The sequence below is a fragment of the Ooceraea biroi genome, chromosome 6 (genome assembly GCF_003672135.1).
Source record: "Ooceraea biroi isolate clonal line C1 chromosome 6, Obir_v5.4, whole genome shotgun sequence".
In the NCBI taxonomy this organism is placed as follows: domain Eukaryota; kingdom Metazoa; phylum Arthropoda; class Insecta; order Hymenoptera; family Formicidae; genus Ooceraea; species Ooceraea biroi.
In genome coordinates, this window is record NC_039511.1 from 12627520 (window position 1) to 12653389 (window position 25870).

Consider the following 25870-nt stretch of genomic DNA (forward strand, 5'->3'; position numbering starts at 1 on the left):
AAATCCTTTGGATGCTATCAAAACAATTGTCGAAACAAATTGTTAAGAGGCTTGAAAAAATTTTGCGGATATGAAAAGTTAAACTAAAAATCCAATATTGCATGTGTATCTAGTATTGCTAAAGACGTTCTTATTTTTATCATGTCGAAAGAGTTTAGACTTTTATTGTAAAATGATTACTATAGCCGTAATCATAAGGGATGTACTTTCTATCGTGTTGTACCGTGAATGATCGTTTTTAATGGCAAACTGATTTGACAGATTGATTTACTTATCTGAATTACGCTTGCCTGCGTGCGCTTTCGTTACGAGGGTAATAAATAATGCATCTGTGCAACGGTATCCTGTACGTTTGCGTCCTTTCGTGAGCCTTTCATCCTTGCGGTCTGCGAAAGCTACTGCGTGCGTTTTCAAGATGAATTTGCCTCGCGACGTGAGGCAGAGTCGTTCAAGGGCCTCGTCTAAATATATCTTCTTTCAACGAAGTCCTCCCAAGAGCCCCGCAGCCCTTAAGGCCCACGTCCGTCATACGTTGGCAAACTAACGAGCGGTTCGTGATTTGCACGGACGTTATTCCGATGTATCTGTAGTCCCAAATACTTAATGTGTACGTTCTTATAGTATCCGTAAAAATTGGTTTAAAGACTTTAGCAGATTTAAAAAAAAATAAATTTAATCCTATAGTTTGAATAAAACGCTGGAAAATTTAACGGACGATAGACACTATTTTCAACGGATAGTATATCACATTTAGCACACTCGTTTTTTATTTATTCCGGTGATTCTGGTTGTATATTTAATTAAAATAATATATTGTTGTATTTATAGTATATATAATATAATATTTTTTTTACTTTTTAGTATACGTGCTACTTATGCATACTTACTTTTCATGCTTTCTCTAATAAAAATTATCGTTAGCTTCGAACCTTCCCGCGGACGGTCGGCACCAGGTCTCTACCTGACCTTTCCTAACCCGATTCTTCTAGAACACGGTAACGAACGTCGAGTCGAGGCGGAAATCCTGCGAGCCGGTCCGTTAGCCGCGTATTTGAATTGAATAACGATCGCCTTTAAATTCGAATCTAGGCGATTGCGAGTACGACTGCACAAACATCACGTGGCTTCACCTGTCGCAGCTATAGCGCATGTTCGAATTCCAGGGAGGTCGCTTTAGTACGTCGAATGAAGCATTGTTCTCTTTTCCGAAAAATTGCCATACGTAGATTAGAACATAAACAACGAAAACAAGCATGATGATAAATTAATCTCTTTTCTTTGATTTTTAAACCTTCCTGAAAATCGATAAAATTTTTAGACAAATTTTCAATCCACGAAAAGTTCCAAAGTTTCAAATTCTAAAACTCTCGAGTGCCTTAATTCTCGAGATTTCCGAAATTTCGTATTTTTAAGAATTATAAGTTTCTCATGTTCCCATGTTTGCAGGTCGTAAGAAGATAAATTCTTACACTCTTAAGATGGCAATTTCCTTGTAATTTGATAATAGCACGGATGGAATCTTATACGACAGGAGAATAAGTCACAATTTATTTTTGGTCTTCCTTCGGCTCCGATTCGTTTTGGCATTTAACTGTATTCTTCTGTTCGAAGAGCGGTGAGAAAGTTCATTCATAGAAAGTATTTCCTGCATAAGTTCAAGTATTGCGACTCTCTGGCGCCTTTTCAACATGGCAAAACAGCTGCATGCGTTTATTACATTAGAGTTAAACGCGAACTAAAGAGCGAACTTTCAATATCGGATAATTTTACCGTTACATATCATGATTGATCATACGATTTCATTATCACATTGCGATACTATATAAGAAAATAATCTAAATATATAAACAATCTACTTTCCTAATTATGTATGAAAGTAATTTACACTGAAATAATTATTTAGTGATATTTATCACTTAGACGAAATCAAAATATTTGAGCCTGACTTATTCTACCAGGCAGCAAGACGTAAATTCTACGACAAAGCTCTCTTAAGAGACATTTTTAAAGCGGATTTTCAAAAGCCGCTTCTCACGAGCTGCTTACACGCGCGTTACTACACCGACACCCGTTGGTTATTCGGTAGCCCCGCAACGAGACTCGATCAGGCCCGGGTTGTTTTTAGCAAACTGGTTTTTCTACCCGAGGCTCACAATTACCGGCTTCCTTTTTTGCACTGCTCCCCGAATGTTTGCACCTGTCGCTAAAAGGATGCGAATCGTGATCCGCAGTATAACATGCTAGATGCGAATCTTTGAATTCTACGATTCATTTGGATTTCACAATTTCGAGAATTTTAAGTTATGAGACCTATAAGCTTTTATATTTTTCGTTTTCATGCTAATTTGATTTTAAATGTTTGAACATTTTACGTTGAGATAATTACTTTAGGCTACCAGATTGTTGTTTTAAATTGGTGAATACTATAAAAGTTTTATATTACATTAATTTTAAACATGTATTTTGTTTCTAGAATTATTGAGTGTTAATTCTATTTCTTCATTTCTTGGTTTAATTTCTAATCACAAGCTACAAGTATTTAAATTACTTCCTTTTGGCACTAGTACAACATTAACCGTCACTGCACGACTTGCCTGCAAACAATGCTCGTCCATTTAGAGAACCTTGTACGTAGAACGCGTAAGGATGCATGCACCGTTACCATGTGGATACAATAAATAATCTGGAACAGCGGAAGTACGATGTTAGCGATTTGTATGTACGCGCATAAAATTATGTTTCGTGAACGTTGTTCTACTTGCTACGACTATTAGGATTCTGAAACGTATTTCAATAAATAATTTAAATATAAAAGCTTTTCTTGATTAAGTATCATAAACTCTATATTTTTAAATAGCTCTTATATGGTTAGCAAGCTTTGTACTTATTTATATTTCAAATAAATAGTTTTGTTATACTTTATCTAATTTCTAAAGTACATTTTCTACATGTACAGGTCTTAAGATATTTACATTTTTAGAGGACTTTGAATTTTTTTAGAAATTTTGATTTTTGAATGGAATCAGAAACATTTTAGAAATTTATAATTTTAGTAAGGAAATTCTAGAAATGTTGTTACACGGGATCTAGAAAGATTGATATCGATGTGGATTAGTGTGGCAGTGGTACAGAAAGTGACACGATTCCGGGTATAAACGAAGGGTATCGTTAAATGTACCGTCAGAGTGGACACTTTGCTAAATCCTTTGTACCAATATATCACGTCCGATGTGTGAGATTCCATTGTGACCGAGATTTTTTAGATCGATCCCTTCGCTGTTCGTAAATCTCCGTGAAACTTCTCTTCGCGTGCAACAGAATCAATCAATCCCAGACAACCCGCTGTTTATCTTGAGTGCAACATTTACCAGCAGCGTACCGTTTCCATCTCGACATTTCTACTATTAGATTGCGTCGACGATCAGTCACGTTTAACCTCGGCAAATATACGAAAGCTGTTAAACATAGAAAAATATTCCGTGCAATCAATTATTTATATATTTACGTACCTATGTATACAGGGTGAGGCACCTAAAACAGGCCACCTGAATATCTTGGCTGTTATTGGTGATAGAAAAAATGTGTCAGACCAAAAATTTGCATGGTTTCGAGGGACACATAATTTGTTCTAAATAATTTTTTATTAGGTGGACGCGTAGAAGTCATACGAAGGTCAACTTCGTTTTTGTAAATGGTATGATATGTTTTTTTACGTACCATCTAGTAGAGCGTTTGAAGATGCGCACATTGATCTACGGGTCAAAATCATTCAAGGTCACTGAAGGCCAACTACAAGGGAAAATAATTTACTTTATACTGCCTAGAGTTCTCTGCTATTAAAAATACTGTAAACTCAGAAATGAAAAGTTCTAGCCCTTAGAAATTTTTTCTTTTTCCGCGAAGTTCTGAGTCGTTGTTATCATTATTTTTTACATTGCCTAGAGTTCTCTGCTATTGAAAATACCGTAAATTCAGAAATGAAAAAGTTCTAGCCCTTAGAAATTTTTTCTTTTCCGAGAAGTTCTGAGTTGTTGATATCTATATTTTTTATATTGCCTAGAGTTCTCTGCTATTGAAAATACTGTAAACTCAAAAATGAAAAAGTTCTAGCACTTAGAACTTTTAGCCTTCAGTGACCTTGAATGATTTTGACCCGTAGATCAATGTGCGCATCTTCAAACCCTCTACTAGATGGTACGTAACAAACATATCATACCATTTTAAAAAACGAAGTTGACCTTCATATGACCTCTACGCGTCCACCTAATAAAAAACTATTTAGAACAAATTATGTGTCCCTCGAAACCATGCAAGTTTGGTCTGACACATTTTTTTCTATCACCAATAACAGCCGAGATATTCAGGTGGTCTGTTTTAGGTGCCTCACCCTGTATATGGTATCATTACAAATCCCCGGATCTTCATACTATTAAGTTTCCAAGGATCAAAGCTCCTAAATATTCAAATTCTTGTATTCTCAAGCACGCGAGCACGTCCAAGTTCCAAAAGCTTTTAAATTACCAAGTTCTCAAGTTCCTTTAGAGAGGGACCCAGATACGACTATCTGAAAGTCGTGCAACGGGTATTAGAACAAACAGCCGATAATTTGTCGTTAAGCTAAGGCCTCGACCGCGCCACTAAAATGCACAACGCATCGGACGTTCGCGGTGTAATCTTTCCAATTATCCTAGCATTTCTCTCACTTTTGCTGATATCTAACCGCGATATTACATTCACTCGAGCATATTTAATCCCCACAAGGCGAAAGGGTGTAAATTCACAGGCATATCTCGTATTTCGACCACGGCTGAATATTATCGGGACCGTCGTTGTATCATTCCTGAACGCATCTTGTTACAAACTTGCTAAGTATTATAATACTGTCTCCCTGTTTATTCTTATTATAATGAATATATAAATAGGCAAAACGAGTATTTTCTACAGAATCGCTCTAAATTTTCCATGTGATACTTAATTTAATATAAAAGAATATCATCAAATATATTCAGTTTTTTTCATATATATATATTTAATGAATATATAGTTTATAATATATATATCTTATATGTATATTAAAAAGTTTTAATATAATATAATTAAAAAATATAATTATTAATATAATTAATTTTGATATAGTTTTAATATAATTTAAAAAATGTTAGATTTATCGTTCTCATTCGTTAACACGTTTACTTAAAGCGTCATAGCACATAAAGTGCATAAAAATGTTAATACTTAATTTGTGATACATCCTGTCGAGTGTATCTACTAGCCGAAAGGCATGTAAATCGATCCTTCTTGATTTTTCCCGTTAACTTGAAGTTATAATTTAGCGTGAAACGCTTCTTTTCTTCGTAGCGGAACTTCTCCTCTCGATGATACGTAATCGCGTTGCAACGGATGTTACGAAGATGCCGCGGCTTAAAGTGCACATAAGCTCCGCGCCTAAACGCGCTCTAATCTACGGAATTATCCGTTTCCGACGTTTCTAAGTAACGTGCATCCCTGATATCCCGATACCGCGCGGGCCCGTCGGGCCCGCGTGTGAAACGTGTGCGTTCGCGCGCGAGTATGCAACGATACCGGGTGCGATCTACCGGCACTTAAAGTGCACGAACCCATTGAGCGCACGTGGTCAACGTCCGCCTTCCATTCGCAGTTTTTCAACTAGACACCCCGTACGGACTCGCTCGAGTAGCGGATACCGATCCTCCAATCGCTGTTAAGATATGCCTGAAAATCGGCCGACCAAGCCGATTCACCGTACAAATGTCCTTGCAGATAAGCGCCATGCAAGACTGCCCGCGATCTGGGTCCGCTAATAAGGAAGCGCTCAAATTTGTTCCGATTTTGTCTCTCTAGTTTAATTTTATTACGTGTTATCTATATTATTTGTGTCGCTAGCTGTTAAAATTTATTTTTGTATATAATACGTTGACGTTCCAGTCAGCTGCAAGTCGTAATTGCAAAGTAAATTCTGTCGAAAGGTCTCTGATGGATGATTGTGTATGGTAAAACAAATTTTGATAAAAAATTGAGTTTAAAAACGATATTTTATCGTAAACATATTATGCAGAAAGTGCGTTATTTCTGAGTATGATTTAGTTGACGTAAATGGTGTCCAATCCTCTTTCAGTAATGCGAATATATATGCATACAGCAGTACTTCGAACGATTTCGAACGAAGCGGAGACAAAGCGTGACCGATTTTCATCGACTGCACGCTAAATTAACTCATAATCGTAGCACTTATAATAATTAGTAGTAAATTGTTCATACTATTATGGGTGATATATTTAGAAGTAACGTAACAAAAAATGTACGCCATTTTCGAATATTATTGGATTGGCCAAAAAGTAATTGCGTTTTTTTCCAATAGATGGACATACATGTCTTGAAATGTAACTAACTTCATTCTAAACCGCAAATTCATTGTGTAGGTTAACAACTCACAGTTCAAGCTTGTTTTAGAAAAAGAAAGTACACGATTTCGTTAACAATTGTTTGTTTGCCGTCGATTTCAAAATGGAAAATCAAAAAGAACATTTTCCTCATATTTTGTTTTATTACTTCCAAAAAGGGAAAAACGCTGTGCAAGCTCATAAAAAGTTATCTGATGTATATGGCGAAGATGCTTTAAAACTGCGGCAGTGTCAAAATTGGTTTACTAAATTTCGATCTGGAGATTTTAATGTGAAAGATGCACCACGCTCAGGAAGGCCAATCGAAATTGATGATGACAAAATAAAGGCACTGATCGATTCCAATCGGCGTTTAACGACACGAGAGATTGCTGAGAATCTTAACATATCGAAATCGAGTGTTGAAAACCATTCAAAACGACTTGGATACATTAGTAAGCTCGATATTTCGGTACCACATGAGCTGAAAGAAATTCATCTCACTAAGCGTATTGACATCTGCGATTCTCTTTTGAAACGTGAGGAAGATGATCGATTTTTGAAACGTATGATAACAGGCGACGAAAAATGGATCGTCTACAACAACGTCAAACGAAAAAGATGGTGGAGCAAGCGTGATGAACCTGCTGAAAGCACTTGAAAAGCAGATATTCACCAAAGAAAGATTATGCTGTCAGTCTGGTGGGACTTTAAAGGTATTGTGTATTTTGAGCTGCTTGCAAGGAATCAAACCATTAATTCAGACGTATACTGTCGTCAACTGGATAAATTAAATGATGCCATCAAACAGAAACGTCGAGAATTGGTGAATCGCAAAGGTGTTGTGTTTCCCCATGATAACGCTAGACCACGTACAAGTTTGGTCACTCGTGAAAAATTGTTGCAGCTTGGATGGGATGTGTTACCATGATGTTACCACATCCACCATATTCGCCAGACCTGGCACCATCAGATTACCATTTGTTTCGTTCTTTGCAAAACGCCTTGAATGGTAAAACCTTTACTGCTGATGAGGATATGAAATCGTTGTTGGAATTGTTTTTTGCTGAAAAAGATAAGAACTTTTTTGAGCGCGGAATCATGAAGTTGCCTGAAAAATGGCAAAAGATAATCAAACAAAATGGACAATATATTGTTTAATAAAGTTTTTGTTTCCCATGAAAAATTCGCCTTTTATTTATATAAAAAAAACGCAATTACTTTTTGGCCAACCCAATAGTATATATAAGTACTTAATTTAAGCATAATAAAAATACAATACACACATTTATCTTGACAAAAGATACACATGCGACATCTTCGCTTTTACGTGGTGAGAAACCGAAAATGTTGGGTCCCTAGTTGTCCACATCTATGAATGCATTTATGTTCACGCGAGTGTTTACGTGCTTGCAATCGCTCGTGCCAGTTTAGCATGCCTACCTTTGACCGTCTTATGCATCGTGTTAATGACAAATACCGTTCTAATGCGATGGGCAGTCCCGATTCACCTCATTAAGCGCGCGATAAGAAGATCGAAGGTGGGAGACCGTTGCATTTGAGCGCGTGAAAACGTTGCATTTGAGAGTACGAGAAGATTGGAAAACCGTAATCTACACTAACCATATGGTACATGAATGAATTTTTTAATGAAGAAGAAACGCAAGTGCCAGTGCAAAGAGATAAATTACATCGAGGAATTCTACAACGTCAATTAAGAGAGATCAATTGTTCGTCTGCAAAATCCGCCTCTTATATATTTCTCGCATATAATCCGTCCTCCCTCCTCCAACTCCTCGAAAATTTATCTCGAAGGCGCGATCAATTCCAGATCTTTTTATTGCGTGACGAAAGTCCAATGCTATTTTTTCCTCAGCAATGTCGAGGGAATTCGCGGAGCACTCGGTCCAACGATATCACGTAGCTTCGAAGGAATTCGGTGACGCTCGTTCTGACGCCCGATCGTTACTCTTCTCGTGCGTTTTTCAGTTTTTCTTGGAAAGCTCGTACGACGTGTGGTATCACCGATGGCAATTAGCGACGTGCAAAATGGCGCCGCAGGCACGCGTCATGCGGCAGGTCGAAAGAAAAGCGACGAAGCTCTTTTTGCAGCCTCCTCCAGCCGGTCCCTATCCCGATGTACGTGTGCGTGTGTGTGTGCGCGACAAGCGTGCGGTTCGTGATGTCAATTACCAACGAAGACAGTCGCCGGGCGGACTGTCACAGGCACCGGCCACAGTGACAGTGGCACGCGCCTTCAGCAACGCTCGCAAGACCCTCGAGAAGCAGCTATAAATTCTCCCCTCCGGATGCCTGGGACGTTTCTTGCCGTCATTGCCTGCTAATGCCGTGTCTCCGCGAATCTGGACTTAATTAATCTCAGAGATGTGCCCAGCGCTAGTTTCCATTCACTGCGAACGAATTGTCATCGTTAAGTTCGATTAGGAAAACTGTTTCACCTGGCCACCTATATTATAAATTGTAAATTGAATCATTTTTTGTACAGCTTGATAAAATCTATAAAATGACGTCAGGCTCATTACTCTCTAGCTTTACTTGCCTAAGAAATGTCAGGTAGATAGGCTGTCCGCAGCGTTTTACTTACTCTTCTTTGCAAATATCTTGTTTAGAAAACTTGATAAAGTTAGCGCATCGCGTTAAAGGGATTTTAATATAATTGACAGAGTTCTATCTTTTACTTGATCGTCAGGAGTCTGTCTGAAACGTATCCGGGGAAATTTTTTCCCACAAGCTAGAGTTCTCTTACTTGTATCGAAATTACAAAGGAGGGTGTTAACTTTACAGAGGCAAGTAACCGAGAGCGATTGCTCCCGACTCGAGTCAAGTTTCATAGAATTTCCGCTCAGCTTCCGAGATAGAGAGAGAGAAAGAGAGAGACTCTCTCGTTGCAATATCGATCACGAGGATCGCGGTAGGTGTTCTCCATGCGGGTATAATAATAACCCGGCTTAACAAGGGCACGGGAGTTCAGGTAGGCGCTCTCTAGTGGAATCGGCCACGTAGGTAGGAAGTCGAGCAACAAATGGGTAGGTGGCTGCTGACTGGCTCTCGGCTCCGGCTGGCTTTCGACCTCGTCGACCGCCACGATTAATACTTCCATCGTGCATTGTTCCTCGTCACGTAAATCTCCGGCCGGCGAGATAAGGCTCCACGGAAACCATTTATAAGGCCGATTTATATCATTACCAACGGCTCCGCGGTTGCTCCGCAAATATTCTCGCGTCAGCTGATCGTCTTACCATTTCCTCTTCTCGTAAGTGGCTGGATAATGGCTCGGCTAGCCACCGATTCAAATGATGGAAACGGTTGCGGTTGTCTCTCAGATTCATTCGTCGACATTTGCTAAGTTAATAACGTGCCACCGCACGATGATCAGTTTATCGAGCGATCAATCGCTTTATAATTACACGAGTTGTCGAAAGTGGCAAGTGCACGGACACAGACACGCGGAAGAGTCGTAGGAAAGTTCGAAAAAGATTCAACACTCTCCCTTTATATCCTTTTCGTATTCCTTTTTTTTTATTTCAGCCGACTCATTAATCCATTTCGATCTCTCGATAGAGAAGGGAAAGTTGATTAACAACGACATCGACGTTAGTGCAACCGGTCGTACGTCGTATTTTTATAATCTACATACGATTATTCAGTCTATAATTTCGTTATATGGGTCAATGTCTCGGGCCGCGTAATAAAGTATCAATCGTACTTCATCTCGTTCCAATCGCGCGGACGTTCCACTTTTGGCGAATTAATTTTTTCCCTTCCTCCCACCCATCCATTCATCCATCCACCCCCTTTCTCTCTTTTTCTTCCTGTCTCTTATCTCGTTTTGTTTTGTTGTCATCTCGCGTGTCTCATTTCTTACAATCTACATATGGTTTTACGGGTCAATGGTGCGCGGACCGCAATAAAGTATCAATCATACCGCCTCATCTCTCGGACCAACCCGATCCGCTCCGGGATGCAGCGCCGCGTGGTGCCCAGGTGTGTTCCGCCTCGCGAATATGAAGAGTGCCGGCAGCCTGGTGACACACTTCCCCAATTCTCGCATTGTTCTTCATCCGCGTGCACGTACGAAATAAATCTTCGAGTGGGAGGGAAAGAGAGGACAGGAGAGAAAGGGCGAGAGAGACAGGGACGAAGGGAGCGAGTCCGCACTGACTGGTCCCTCTGGCCTCGTGACCGGCTCGTAATTGCGATTGCTTTTCGTGGGAGGGCCGGTAGATAATTGATAATTAAGCGCGTGCCCTCCTTGCCCCCGGGAAGGCGAGAGAGGCGAAGACAGAGGGTTAGGGCAGACGAAAGACCGAATGTAACGAGACGGCGTTTCGGACCGGTGCGTACCGGATATGCGCTTGTCCGGCAGTTCTGTTGTGTGACGTTGCCTTGAGATATGTTACACTTTAAATTTCTCTTCCAATCTCCAGTTTCATTTTCCGCCTATCAAATTACTTGGAAACTCGAAGGCAATTATATTTCGTTACGAAACCGGTTAACTTGGTAATCTTGCTTTGAGATTTAGTTCAAGTCTTGTGTTCGCGAACTGTAATAGTGGACAGATTATTGTTCAAGATATTGATTATTTAATATAAATATATATTTATTTTAATCGAAATTGTATGCGTGTGTAATACCGTTGAATGATGTAATATCGAACGTAATTAGAATTGAGAATCCTCGAATACCTCGCCGGAATGCGCACGTCTTAATTTAATAATCCTTATCTCTCCTCGCTTGATTAATTCGCGTCGTCCTCGCGACTGTCGTGGTTTTTAAAAATGTTTCTAAAGGTCGTTACACCCACGGTATGCCGGCGATCGAGCAATCGATCTCGATGACGAAGGCTCTCGGATCGGCATTGAAATTCCATTGTCGGTCGGCTTATCTTAATTTCTCGATGGTGCACATGTGCGCAAACAAGCCGCGTGAGCGTCAATACGTACCCGAGATATCTCTCGAGGTGGTAGCACGTGCTGCCGCAGCTTTTCTCGTTTTCTCGAGGATAGTAATTCTGGATGACATCGGAAAATGGAAAGGGATGATGACGTACGTGGTATTCAGGGAGTGCTGGCCGCGGTGGTATTCGCGGCCGATGGCATCGCTCGTAAAACAAGTGTAAGAGCCAAGTTAAACAACAGGCTCAACAATGTTATCGTTCTCATACGTTTGATAAGTCCTTAGAAAGTATATGAGATGGTGGCACTAATATCAAACTGATATGATAGTACATAATTTTTTAAGAATTTATCAAACGATTCTCGTACGTGCGGTATGACTCCCGTAAGATGCGGCGGAGATTAAATAGCGACGATTTCCCGTGCTTTCGGTTCGATCACGATACATATCGGTACGATATGCCAGTAGACCCTCATGTAATACTCCTGCCGATTGCGCAGTATGCGATTCAGAGTGTTAGAGCGATAATTCAGTTTATTGCCTCACCTTCGTTTCGCCCTCCTCCACTCGGCTGCTTCGGGCGGCCGTCGCTCGTTACATCAACCATAACTTACTATCTGCCTGTCTCCTTCTCTCCCCCTCATTTTCTCTCGGAGAGGAACGGGAGGTACTGAACCCGGTAGGAACCCTATCGTTGTAAAACTACGAGTAATAACACTGTAACTCATTGTCAGTGACCGGGCAATAACGCGGCATCCCGCGGCGTCGGGTTGGTCGGTGTCGCTTTCGTGGAAACGTGCATTGTCGCGAGAAGAAAAGATACGTCTCAGGATACACGCCGATCCACGCTCGTGGTACCACCTCGGAGAAACTCGATTCACTTGGCATAGGTTGCGCATAGTTATAAAAGCGGGGAATTTACTCGAAAACGCATGAGAGCCCCGTAAAAGACACGGATGGGACGACGGTGCATCCTGAAACGGCAGTAATATCGAGTTGATCAAGTCGACATTTTCTACGTCACACTCCACGTACGTTCTTCTCCAAATACTAGATTTACAATATTTCCAAAATTCGAAAAATTGTTACGTCGCCTCAGCTGGCAGGTTGGTCCTGTCAGATGAACGGGATGTTTCTCGCTGATATTTTTCCAAGTATGAGTCGCGATTGAAAGATGTCCAGGGATCCATTGCGATCTCGTGAAATGCCGTTTATGCGGAATATGCGGTCTTCTAATCGGCGAGCATTATTAGCCGACAATATTGGCGCTATCTGTAAAGGTGAATAGCTGGGGATCGTTATCTGCGGCACAAACAAGAAGAAACATAACTTTGTCGCCGGGGCGATCGTTGCTTATCCGGCGGGATCGCGTAGGTGTTAAAGCGCACGGTTCTCGCCCACTTGAATCGATTCCGAATGGACAGCGCGATCGTTTCGTCCTATCGGGTGTCCTGTTAACTGTCGCGTCGTTAAGAAAACCGAAATTATAGTCTGCGGGCACATTTTTATCCGCCTTAATAGCTTTCGAAGTTCTTACGAAATGTCAGTTTTACTTATCTATATTTAATTCTACAGCACTTGTGATTACGTGCGTATAATATACGATCGATTTAGTTAATATCACAATATCTTTTATTTGACTAAGAGAGTTATCATGCAAACTTCGATCTTGATTAAATAGCTTAATAAATTTTGCTTTAAATTTAAATTTTGTAAAAGAAGTTTTGTGTAAATTTATTTATATACTGAATTTCGTTTATTATTTTATTTCAAAGCCCAATCTACCAATTAAAGTTATATTAAGCATAAAAAATGTATTTATAATCGAAATTATATGTAAATGTAAATTTTATTGTTGCACGTACGAACCTTGTCACGTTTAACAGCAAGGAGTTGTCGGTGAATAATTACGGCTCGTTTCCACGAAATTACGGCGCGAAGTGCATTTAAAGTGTTGCTTAATCAAAAAGCGTTTTGCATTATTTCATAACTGGGCGAATCATGTTGGCGACGGTTACACAACGTCGTCGATGCACTCGCGTGACATGCGTGAACGCAATTCCGGCATCGCGTTCAATTGCCTCGAATACAATCGATCAATAAATATTTATGAGAGTTTGAGCTTGTCTCACGACGCGACAGATGCACGCCTGCCGGCGTTGTACGATGACGACGTCTATCTCATCGAGGCTACACGTCAGATTTGGTATTCATTTAACGTGCTGAACAATACGAATACTTTGAGGTGCGAAAACACGACGAATTGAAGAGACAGGAATTTAAAAAAAAAATAAATTTTAAATTCTCGTAGTTCTTTAAATTTTCATATGTGAGCTTTGTTATTATTATTTACTTTTGTTTATTTACTTAAAACCTCAAAGTTTCACGATTTTATAATCTTATGACTCGAAGTTTTAATTTATCCAAAGTGCAATTTCGAAGTTTTAAGATCTCATAAATCGAAGGTTTCATAAAGTTCTTTAGATTTGCATAATCTTAACGATTCAAAGATCCATAAATCTTCTCGTAAATCATCGCGATCGTTGAATTTGAGCAAAAATTTTATTTGTGCAACCGCGCAAGGTTTTGATACGATATAATCAACTTTAATGCCCCCTTTTTACTGAGAGATTTCAACAATTCTTAAGACGTTACAACATCGCGTTGTGGCAACGTGAATGGAACGTATTCACCGTTGTCAGAGTTCCTGCGGTGTTTATTTACGAGCACGTTATACGCAATGTTAATTCGACAGATTTGACCGTAAATAACGTCCATAAATACGCGCGTGTGTGGATCAAGTACACATTTATCTCGGTCTATAATAAAATTCAGTCTCGCCGGATGCGGCATTTAAGTGATGGCTGAAATTTACGGACGCAAGTTGAAAAATTAACGTGCGGCGAATTTTCAGCACACGTTCATCCGGTACTCTTTTCATTTTATAGTCATTAAAAGCGGTCTTATTCACGTACGAAGACACATGCATCCTGCTATAAAGACACTACGAAAGTAAGATGCATGATATTCAAAAATTCAAGAATTCCGAAAGAATAAAACTCGAAATATTAAACAAATTTGAAAATTTATTAAACTTGCTGATTAAAACAGTTCTGTTTTATTTAATCAAAATTACATGGACAAATAAAATCTAAAACAGTGAATAGATAGGACTAAAGGATTGCTTTAGTTCTTAATCATTTATTAAACATTTCCTTTTTAATGCCATTGTAAACTTTGAATTCTTTTTGATGCACAAAGAGAGTTAGGAGCCAAGATCGATTTCTACGATCGATACCGTCTGAAGGGATAGAATGTCTTACATTTAAATGTCCTGAGGTATCTACAGATTTAAGCGTGAGATACGTCGAATTAAATCCGATTCACGATTCCAGATTGTCACAGTGATCGACGTGCTCCATCGATTGTTTCAGGAGAATGGTTGCCTGTACTCGCACATACGATGGGGCGAGGCCTTCGTCGTGGTGTACAGCGTGACATGTAAGCGAAGTTTCCAGGAAGCTCGAGGGCTTCTCAAGCAACTCGCGGATCTACGCCTGCCATCCTATTTCACCGCCCTCCTGCTCGGCAACAAGAGAGATCTGGATCATGCCCGGTAAGCGTAAATCACATTGTTACAAATATGATTAACGGTCTCGTAAGAGACGAGCGTGTACCATCGCTGTAGCGCCGCTTCATGATCTTCGACTTGTGCTGATATACAAGCAAATAAACTATTCGTGTGATTACTTTGAACATTGCAAAAAACGATCATTAATAAATCAACAGAAAGTTTTTGGTACTTTTAGCATGAAAACATTTTTGCGATTTATATCGAATTTTGTACTATAATAGATATTGCAAGTTGATTACAATTGATAAAGTTTTCTTTTAATTGTGCAATTTATTGCTATAGTTAGATTCTTAATAAGTCATCTCCAAAATTTGCTTACATGCCATAATTATTTCAAGCTATCGTTGAATAATTGTTACTGTAGTACGATGATTATTGTTAAACATTTTTAGTTAAATTTCTTTCATTAATAAAATTAAAGAAAGAACGTACTTTTTCATAAATAATGTCATGCTTACACTTGGCCCATTTTCATTGCGACCTCGCAAGTCTGGCACACTTTGTCGATTACCGTTTTAAGGCGTTCTCACACGATGAATATATTCCATCAGTATCTGAAATACATTCGATTAATAGAAAGTAGTCTCTCTTTGCATATTCAGATATGGATTAAAAGAGAAGTATACTTCTCTCCAAAGTATCGAGCGCAATGAAAAACATATCTGATCCCATATAAATCTGAAAGTAACTAATACTCCGGAGAATACTACGAGTAATATTCTCGAGGAAACATTGACGCTCGACTCGATAAGAAACCTGTCAGAAGAATTAGCGTCGCTGGGGTCCTGGGGTTTTATTTAACGCTAAATATGCGTCATGATTATGATGCCGAATCTCGTTCTCGGAATTGAGATTTATCGCGACGAATTTATCGTTCGCCGACTCGATACGGATCGTATGAGGGCCGCTTAAGTAGTTTGCCCGGCGCAAGAATTACAATATCATTTCGCGTCGCGCGATCTTCGATCGGCGGCTCCGTGTATCGCCCTCGGCGAATCGTCGATTATTCGATCGCATTCCTCTTTTTTTTACCTCGCTGTCGCGTTTATCCCGTCGATCGCACTCGCGCGACTAGCCGCGGCTCTCGCGTATGTGTATGTGATCGGCCTATTAATCCTGCAGTTCACTTTCCACCTGCGAGTAACAGGATCTTCGCCGACATTTCCTAGACGAGGTGAGATTTCGCGTGCGCCACGCGATTCGCCTTTTTCCAGACGGCTCCTCGCGGTACCCGGCGTTTTATTAGGTTGTTCCAGCAGTTGTGCTGTCCCTTTTGCACTCGCTATTACCTAGTATATAGTATACCTAGTGTACAGACCGGCTGCTCACTCGCTTAGGGAGGAAATGAGGGACTTTGGTCTTTTATCTTTCGATGTTTCAGTCTTTAAAGTATAATATAAACAGAAGATTGCGTGATAGCTGAATTGCAGAAAATTTTCACATCTTGTGATACATATCGCATGAATATCTCAGAGTAAATTGGATTTCCAGGATCTGAGTAAGCTGATGACTCGATTTTAATATTGTTAATTGCTATTCTATCTTTCATATATTTCTCTCATATTTATCTTGAGTTGCCAAAACTCACTCGGAAGATATGTCCATTCTCTTCGTACACTTCATTTACTCGATATTTTTCAAAGAGGTTTTTGCAGTGCACCATCAAGTTTTTGCCGGCATACGTTTCTGTAAAAACCAGTTCGATGAACCGAACGTACGATCGGACACGCGATGATGAAATAAGTTAATCGGCTGTCTGGCACGTCATCTTCGGCGAACGACTCATCCAAGTCAGCCGGACGACTTGACTCAGTTTGAGATGATCAGATTTGGCCGGGCAGAGTTTATCGTGCCAACGATTTCTAGACAAGCGAGCGTGATCCTATTTTCTAGATGTCTCGCCGAGATCTACAAGATGTGGCTTTCAACTGTTTCCGTACGTTGCACCCTTTATTTGCGAGGAACATTTCTCCAGAGACACGTTCCATCTGATATCTCTCGGGCTTGGAACAACGAACCTGATCTCTTTTTACGTATCTCATCCAGATCTGTGAAAAAATCGTCTGCACTTACCTCCTACCACGCGCTTTTACGAGACCACTGCCGGGTGTCTCTTGAATCGGCGGCATCCAATACCGACGTTGCGGTTTACATCGGTGCCACGTGTCGCGTCGTGTCATGTATCGGATCATGAACATCGAGGATTCCCGGCGGTTAGGCATACAAATAGAGAAATAGATAAATGAGTTTCGTACATATAAGGTTGCCGATAAAGGAGAACCGGGTTGAACACGCGAATATTAAGTCGTCAGATAAGTTTTCTCGATTTTAAGTCGTCTGTCCTGGATGCAGATACCTCGGAATCTAGAATTAAATGAACGAACGATTAATAATATAAATAACGTAAACAACATGAAATATATCACGTAAAAAGAACATAAAATTGTAAAAGAGAAAAGAGATACTTACAGATTCACCTGATTTAAATTTTAAATGAATTTATGAAGAGGACATTAATCTCCTAACGATGAGCCCGGTTCATTAAAGTCATTTTAATGATAATTATCAAGGCGACATATCGTTGCCTTTATATGGACCACGCGATCTGTGGCGTGCTCGATATAGAACGTAATTTGGGAAAAATGTAAAAGACGCGCGACGCAACCAGGTGTGGCTTGCGTGCAGTTTTCAGAGCATTGATACATCTCGTCGCATTTTATGCAACGAGTCGCTCAAAGTGCATCATTGCGTTGCGTGATTCGGACGAGAGAAAGCTAGGAAATACTAGTATGCGTTCACCGTTTTTATTTGTAACTTGAATAAAGAGTAGCGGCGACGGCGGCGGCTCATTAACCTTGTCGGATCGACGCGGCTTCTCATGTGTCCACCGAAGATAAATTTACATTAATAGGACAGCACGAAGGCGCTAAAGTGTAAATGAATTCTGTAAGATTGTTTAACCTTTGCAAGCCTCTCGAGACACATGTGTGAAGAAGAAAAAATTTTTAACTTGAGAACTTTTTCATTTCTGAGTTTACGGTATTTTCAATAGCAGAGAACTCTAGGCAATATAAAAAATAATGATATCATCAACTCAGAACTCCTCTGAGAAGAAAAAATTTTAAACTCGAGAACTTTTGTGAAAATTTTCTGCAATTCAGCTATCACGCAATCTTCTGTTTATATTATACTTTAAAGACTGAAACATCGAAAGATAAAAGACCAAAGTCCCTCATCCGGAGAAAAAAGTTTCTCTTGAAAAAAATTCAATTAATTAAGCGTTACTCCGAATTATTTCATATTATTCATAATAACGCTTCTTTGATCTGGAGATTGATATGTATAATTGATAATCCAGGATAATTCTTGTCCTAGCGCCTTCTGCTAGTAAGTGCATCGTCAGTTTTATTACTAATTATTCAGCTTGCATCATGAAAATCATGTCTCGCTCCGAATCGCGGAAGAAGCACGCGGATGAATAGGGTACTCACCCGATACTCCTTTTTCACCGGACGGAGAGGAATTTCCCGCGCGAATCCCGCAGGAATGCGGATCGTCGTTAACGAAGACACGCTCCTTTTCTCGCCTTACGAGCCACCTTCCCGTCCTTACGCCTCCTTTATGGGGCTTTGCATACCGGGAGAAATCTCACCGATGATCTAGTAACGACGGCAACTACGCTGCAATTACATCCGACGCTACTATACCGGATGTCTTGAAAAGAATGCGCGCCGCAGTTGGCGGGATTCTATACGCGAAGAAATTCCAAGTTGCTTCTTCCTTAAACATTGCAAAAATTAATTAATTAAAGATTCGGTATACTCATGCAATTATCGGCGTTAAATAGAACAATTAAGGCCTGACTTTCTTATTTCACAGGACGATTCATTAAAAGCTCTATTGATTCGAAAATCTAGTGTCCAAGATATCTGTTGCTAAAAAATAAAAATATTTTTCAAGGAAAGGCGCAAAGATTAAAAACAATTAATAATCTTATAAACTGCATGTCTTTATTTAATACGTCAAAACGTTGAATATCATATAGGTAAAAAGGTGCATACACGCGTACATACATCCAGATAGGACATACAATAGAATTTGACGAGGGACACAATCACGACATTTCAACCTTTCAACTTTGAGCGTACCTTTAGATAGCGAGAGTGACGAGGCGCAGAACGATCGAGTTTTACGGGGCAAACACGATTGAAATAAATAAAATGTCGAATCGCTGGGAATTTCGTGGAGAGCTAACAAAAGGAAAAGGACGGGGCGTATCGATATCACAAAAATGTCATACAAACAAAATGTCACAGACTTGCTGGTGTTGCAAGCGAGCGATTCGTCGCCGATTGGCGGCGCGGCGACGCTGGAAAAGAGCAGTTCGATTTACGTAACTGGCATTTTGATGGTATGCAAGAGATACACGCTCTTCGTAACTGTCACGATTATCGTCGAGAAATTTAATTAAACCGGAATTATTTGAGAGAGCCATCGATCCCGGGACTGACAAGTCATAAATTACAGCGCGCCTTTCCTTACGTGTCGCATGTATGTTAAATGATCAACTTTAAATCGATGGTGCTGGATATGCACTGCCTCGCGTGTGAGAACGCTACGAAACTTGTTAAAAATAGATTCCGCCTAGAGGGATTCGTGATATTAATATTTTCTAATTTAATAATATCAAAATTTTGTATATTTTATCGAAGTTTTAAAACTTTAATTCCAAAATGACTTCATAGGAGTTCAGAATGTTAATGATTCACCTTTCTCTGGAGAATCATAAGATAAAGATTTGCGAGAACCCAAGATGCGTAAAGGGCGAAGACGCGCGAAGGTCGAAGTCGGGGAGATCGTACGACGAGGGAGCGTCGTGTCTCTCCTATCCGGTAGCCACGCTCGTCGTCTTAATGGAGTTCATAAAGATTAGAGCGGAGTCCGCTGCAGGGCTGGTGCAACCACTCTCTCGAGAACGAGTTTTCGCCTCTTTAGATACATCCAGAGAGCCGTCGTTTGGTCGCGAATATTGCGCATCGATAACGCTTATCTCGAAATATCACAGCCGACGATTCCTCGCAGCGAAGCATTCATACGGCTGACGGACTGGTTCGAGAAGAGCCACTTCCGTTCTAGGGACCGAAGCGCGAATTCTTCGGTCTCTCCAAGCTTTCCATTCTTATTTCTATTCCGAAATTTGAGGATCTTTTTCTTCTGAAACAGGTTTGGATCTTCATTTTGAAGTTGCAGATATTTAAAAACCTTCAGTTCTGAAGCATATTGTATAATGATTTATGATATATGTACTGATTTACACAATTGTGCTTGTACCTTTCCTTTCTCTGAAAATTCTTATAATCCGTTGGGATATTATTGTATACTTCTACATGATTTTCATGGTCTGTTTTTCCGCTGGACATATTGACGCACATATTATCCCAAAAATGTGTCGTAAACATTTTATCTGTCTCCTTTAAATTAAGAAGGCTCGACAGAAACTAACACCCGCTGCTCGTAAAGCAACGTCGGGTCGCCTCTCGTATAAAATAAAAAGGAACAGATTAACGACCGCGAGCGTGGCACGTCGGCTCGTGCACGATCGCGTCTAATCGCGCGCCCTCCCACGTGCCCTTCGTGCCTCCCTTCGCCCTCTTCGTCGCACTCCTTGTGAGGATCATGTGTTCCTGCGAATTTAATTGTCTCCATAAATATTGAAGTCCCTTTGCCGTACACACGCACGCGTAGCCGCATTCTCCGTGCTGGAAATACAGGTATATTTTGTGTCCTCCACCCTTCTGGCTTCGTTTCACGCATTCGGAGACTCCAAATTCTTTGGTTGCGCTCTTTGTGCCGATAAAAATGCCAAATTGTGCATAATGCATTCTGCGATCGGTATTTAATCATTATTAGCCAGAGATTCGAGACAATAATCCGAAGGCCCGAAAATTAACAAAGTTTTAAAGATTCGAAAATCTCGTTCCATAAATTTAAAAATTCTCGAAAATATGAGATATTTCTATAAATAACAGTCGATCTGAATATCTCGAGGAAGAATAATCTATATGTCAGAGAATGCATGATATAGTGCGAATTTTATGAATGTACAGAAATATATACATAAAGCTAAGAGAGCTAACAAAGCTCTTATTAACCCTAACATCATAAATATCCTGCGGCGCCTGGCGGCCTCATCTCGGTGAAATTCCAGTGACTCTGCTTCCTCTCGTAAACGTCCGGTCTTTATGTCGCCGTTCAATCACCTCTCTCCAACCGCGACGTCTGCTGTTTGCCAAACTCGTAGCACGTCGTCGGTCCAGTATGTTCCGCCGCTCCGCCAAGATTTAATTCGAGCCTTGGATGATTCCATTGACTTGCGAAGCGCAATGTCCGCCGGTATAAATCTGCGAACGCCCGCAGCATCCGGCCCGCGTTTCCGCCGTTTCCCAATCGATGTTTCAACACGTGATTCGAGTGTTCCGCGAAATATAAACCACTCCCATGAATCATACGGGATGACGATTCCGACAGGTCTGTTCCGATTCTTCGATCTGTTACAAAGCAGAAGGGCCATAAATCTCGAAGCTTCGCGATTTTAAGTTGATAAGACTAAACAGATCTCAAACTTTCACGTAGTCTTAAATATCTAACGTTCTTAAGTTCTAAATTATTATGAAATTAAAGTTGCGAAGCATCCAAATTTACGGTTCTTAAAAGTTTGCAAAATATTTTGACATAACAATGATTGAAAGCTGGTGCTCCGACATAAGACGGTATTCAGACGCGAGTTCGTGCTTTAGAAAAAAATAAGATTTGGAGGAGCTGGGATTTGAACCCAGGACTTTCAGCATGCGAAGCAGACACTCTACCACTGAGTTACACCCCCACATTGTCATGTCTCGTTATTTTGAAACTTTCAACGGCGCATGATCTCGATAGAGATATCGACGCAAGTTTAAATCTTGGATATTAAAAATTAGGTATTTATTAGGAGAAGCATTAAAGAGGAATCGACCAATGTTTGTGTTGCAGAGAGGTCTGCGTGGACGAGGGTCAGCAATTGTCCCTGGCGCACGGATGTCAATTCTACGAGGTGAGCGCCGCGGAGAGTCCGGCGGGAGCAGCGTTAGCGTTTCAGGCGCTCCTACGGGAGGCGAGATCAGTGCAGCTGTTGCGGGCGTTACCAATCCGCAGGAAACTTGGGGTACACTCGGTCTCGAGGGTCCTAGGCACGATTTTCGGCAAGAACACTACCAAGGATCGCAAGAAGAGGCCGTCGTTGAGCATATGACGCCTCCTATGCGCCCTCCTCCTCGGAGGACGAGATGAGCCAGGCAGGAGGACCAACATTGTCGTCCTCAGCAGCAACGTCTACTCAAATCACTGACGAAGAATCTCCTTTTTCGATTTTGTGCCTTTTTGAAGAAGCCTCTGAAGAAGGGCCGCTGGGATCGGAAAACCGTTCCCGATCTCGGAAACGTTCTTCGACGAGAGGTGGTCCTTTATCAAGCGTTTTAGAAGAAAAAGAAGCATTCGTTAACGAAGTTTCCGAGGTTCTGAAGCATTCGGGCTTGAAACTCCGAGGATGTAAGACTGATATTCCAATGTTGAGAACGATCCGAGATGCAAGTCTCTGAAAGCACGACGTGTGGACGTGTGGACTTGCGAAAGATTCGAGGTTCTCCAAGATCTGGCAGCGGAAAGATCCAAACTCCGAGAGAATTCCGTTCACCTGGAGGGCGAAATCATCTTTTTGAAGAGAATTGTTGTGAATACCAACGGAAGGTGTTCACGTGGTGTCCGCGTGTGATCCTGCTTTCAATGACGTAGGACTCTCGCGAAGCGAATCAACGCGGGACTCTGAGATTGTTGAGGGTGTGTAAAGGTACTTTTCTTTTTTGAGATATCACGATGACATTTCACAGTGACATTACAAGTGACTGGCAAGTTGTTCCTGAACGGCGTAGTTCTTAAGACGATTGACGTGGAGAACGATCTTCCGGTTGTGAAGCGCCTCGCAACCGGATCCGCGAGTGCAAATTTCGTAATTTCAGATAAACATAACGCTTCCACATCACTCGATGATCTAAGTTATTACGTCATTAACCCTAAACAGTATAAGTGTTAATTGATATTTATACATTACCCTGATTTACGGTTTACACGCGCTTTGACATTTTCTCAGAGCGATTATTTCTTTTATTAATTGTAATTCCAAAACTAAATATTTTTCTCTCGCAAGCGAAATACTGTATACTGTTTAGGGTTTACATCTTTTTTTTTTCTTTCGATGCTCTCGAACGAAACCCGTGAGTCTTTCAAATTTCGATGTTTCCACCAAGTGGAAGAGATCGCGATTCGATTCGATTTCCTGCCTATTGCCTTAATTGTTTCTTGAAGGCCACAAGCGGCTCGTTGACAGCAAGTTGACACCTTCATCGCCAGGCGTGATTGATTCGATGACTTTAATGTTCCTAAAACAAGTAGCCTAAGTGTAAATAACGCACACGTTCGCTTATCATATTTTGGAGAGTCTCGGAGACTTGAGTAATCGTTAAGATTTTACGTACGAGAGGAAAAGAATAACAAGCGCGAGTATCTGAATATTGAACCTATTAAAAGCTGTTGTTGTTTGTATTGTTGGACAACCAAGAATAATTAACCAAAACAATATAACAATCATGAAGAAAATTCTACAGATAAATTAAAAATTGTTTTAATTTATTTAATCCTTTCTTCCTTTCACGCTTTTGTCACAATTAAAAATTTGTTCTTAAATTTTGTGGACAAAAAGAGATCATAAAAGTTTATACAGCTTTTAATGGGTTAAAAAGATATTAATGATCGTTTGAGTGGCTGCCATGTTGCGTTCGTCAATGACGACTGACCAATAATCGCGGGTCTCGTCTACTCTATCGTAGGAAATGTTGGTCGTTTGCCTTTTCGCTAAGTTCTACAACCGCGCGCGACGTTTTGTAAATCGTCTTTTTTTTTACGACAAGCATAGAGACTACGATCGACTTTGAGATTCGCGTAGTTCGTAAACTCTTTCAGTGCCTTCGAAACGACGTTAAAGCCCGTTACAGCATGCTTTCTTCTGCTATCAGCTGGCGTACTTTTTGACGGGAGTCAAAAAAGAGAAGAATAAACAACTGTACTTGCGTTTTTAAGGAAACGGATAATTTACGAACAGTAAATTGCACGATCCCTTTTTAGCACGCCAGTTTCTAGTGGAAGAAGAATCGTGTGCGACGGGCTTCCTTGGCTGAGGCTTTCCTCGGATGAAGAAAGCCTGAGCGAAGCGCGTATCTCTCTTTTTCACGATACATTCCACTTGAAATTAGCGTATCTAATGTGTGTGAGTGCGTAATTCGATTCCAGGCAGATGTCGATCGCTGTATTCGAAGTGCTAGTCACTTGTTATCGAGAGAAGATAATAATAAAGAAGCGTCTTTTGTTAAACCTCGTCAAGTTGAGTCCCACTGTTCCATCATCCCATCATCTGTTCCCTGTCATCCACGTGAGTCATCAATGGTCATCGAAGGTAAGTTGTTTTATTCGCGCCAGAATTATTTTTGATAAATAAATATACATTTATCGTGTTTATCGGAAATATCGAAGTAGTTTTGACTTGTTGACTGATGCTGTGTGATGATAAATTATAAGTGACGTTTACCAGAATGTATGTGTTGGTATTTTTTCTTTGCGTTGCATTTTGAAAAAGAAATATTCATTGTTCGTTTGTTTATTTTAAACTGACATAAAAGATTATAATTTTTGATGCAGTTATATATGTGTATTTGAAAACACGCATTGATGCAGCGAAAAATACTAGGGAGTCATCGGGAATGAAACAAATAAGTCAATTAGATGTAATACGCATAATACGACACTTCGAACTTTGTAGACTATAATTTATTTCAAAGTAAATAATTTTCAATCTATTATGAATAAATAACGAAATTTCTATATAAAAATTATGACTCTAAAAACTATTTAAAAAATTATGAAACTAACAAGATTTTCTGGAAGTCATAATTTAAGAAATACAATCTGTCCGAATAGTTTTGTAACACGATAATCAGATATCATTCTACGTATAAAATTCATTATGCAATAAGTATTTATAACTCTGAAACTATTATAGAATAAATAATGCAATATTTTATGACAACATTAAACGAATGCACCAGTAAAACATAAATCAACAACGTTAAAAATACCGCGGATTGTTAAAGTAACTGTCATTGTCGTAAACAATGGCACGCTGTATTCGCGCGCTCCAGATTGCGTATGGAGAAGCGCCAGGAAACCACAAGGACGCACATTACATTAGTCATAATGAAAATCTTTTCATTTCACTCAGTTTCTCCAACGGTTTCTCCAACGATTTCTTCTGCAATGATATAAACACTCGCACATTTTAATTCAAATTGCTGCTGCGCGTACTTGATTTTCATAGTTAAAATGACAGCTACTAATAACTCTCTTGACATTCGTGACAGGCACTTACTACACGAAGTAAGCGAGAACGCAACGCGAGAAAATTATTAGCATTGCGGGAGGGGAACAATAATAAAATTGATTTTACGTACCTTAAGAGTAAGTCTTGAGAGAAAATTTTCAAACAAGCACTTTACTATTATCTACTTATACTATTGCTTACTTTTACTATTATCACTGCATATGTATCCACACATATAATTTAGTTAATTATAATATTATTGAGATCATTAGAATCGTTAGATTTCTTTTATATATATAGAAAACTCACTGTTTTTTACATATCGAATTTCTCGCAAGATATTCGAACCCTTATTTCCATTGGCTCGCTGCTCTTACGATGCTGCCCTTTCTTTTTGCATTTTTCCGTGGAGCGATCGTGCCGTCATCACGAGGGAATGCATACATCGAGGGCCCG

General features: G+C 40.1%; 1 protein-coding gene and 1 non-coding gene across 2 annotated transcripts in view; one reads left to right on the forward strand and one right to left on the reverse strand.

The window, feature by feature from the left end:
• LOC105276131 (ras-related and estrogen-regulated growth inhibitor) overlaps positions 1-24411 on the forward strand; it is a 38286-nt gene extending 13875 nt beyond the window's left edge. Inside the window, exons 5-6 of the mRNA XM_011333503.3 lie at positions 14753-14934; positions 21982-24411. Coding sequence (XP_011331805.1) covers positions 14753-14934; positions 21982-22240 — 441 coding nt within the window. The 3' untranslated portion in view covers positions 22241-24411. The remainder of the gene's footprint in view (positions 1-14752; positions 14935-21981) is intronic.
• Positions 21764-21835, reverse strand: Trnaa-cgc. Its single transcript has one exon. It is a non-coding gene; the product is annotated as a tRNA-Ala (tRNA).
• Positions 24412-25870: the final 1459 nt, after the last annotated feature.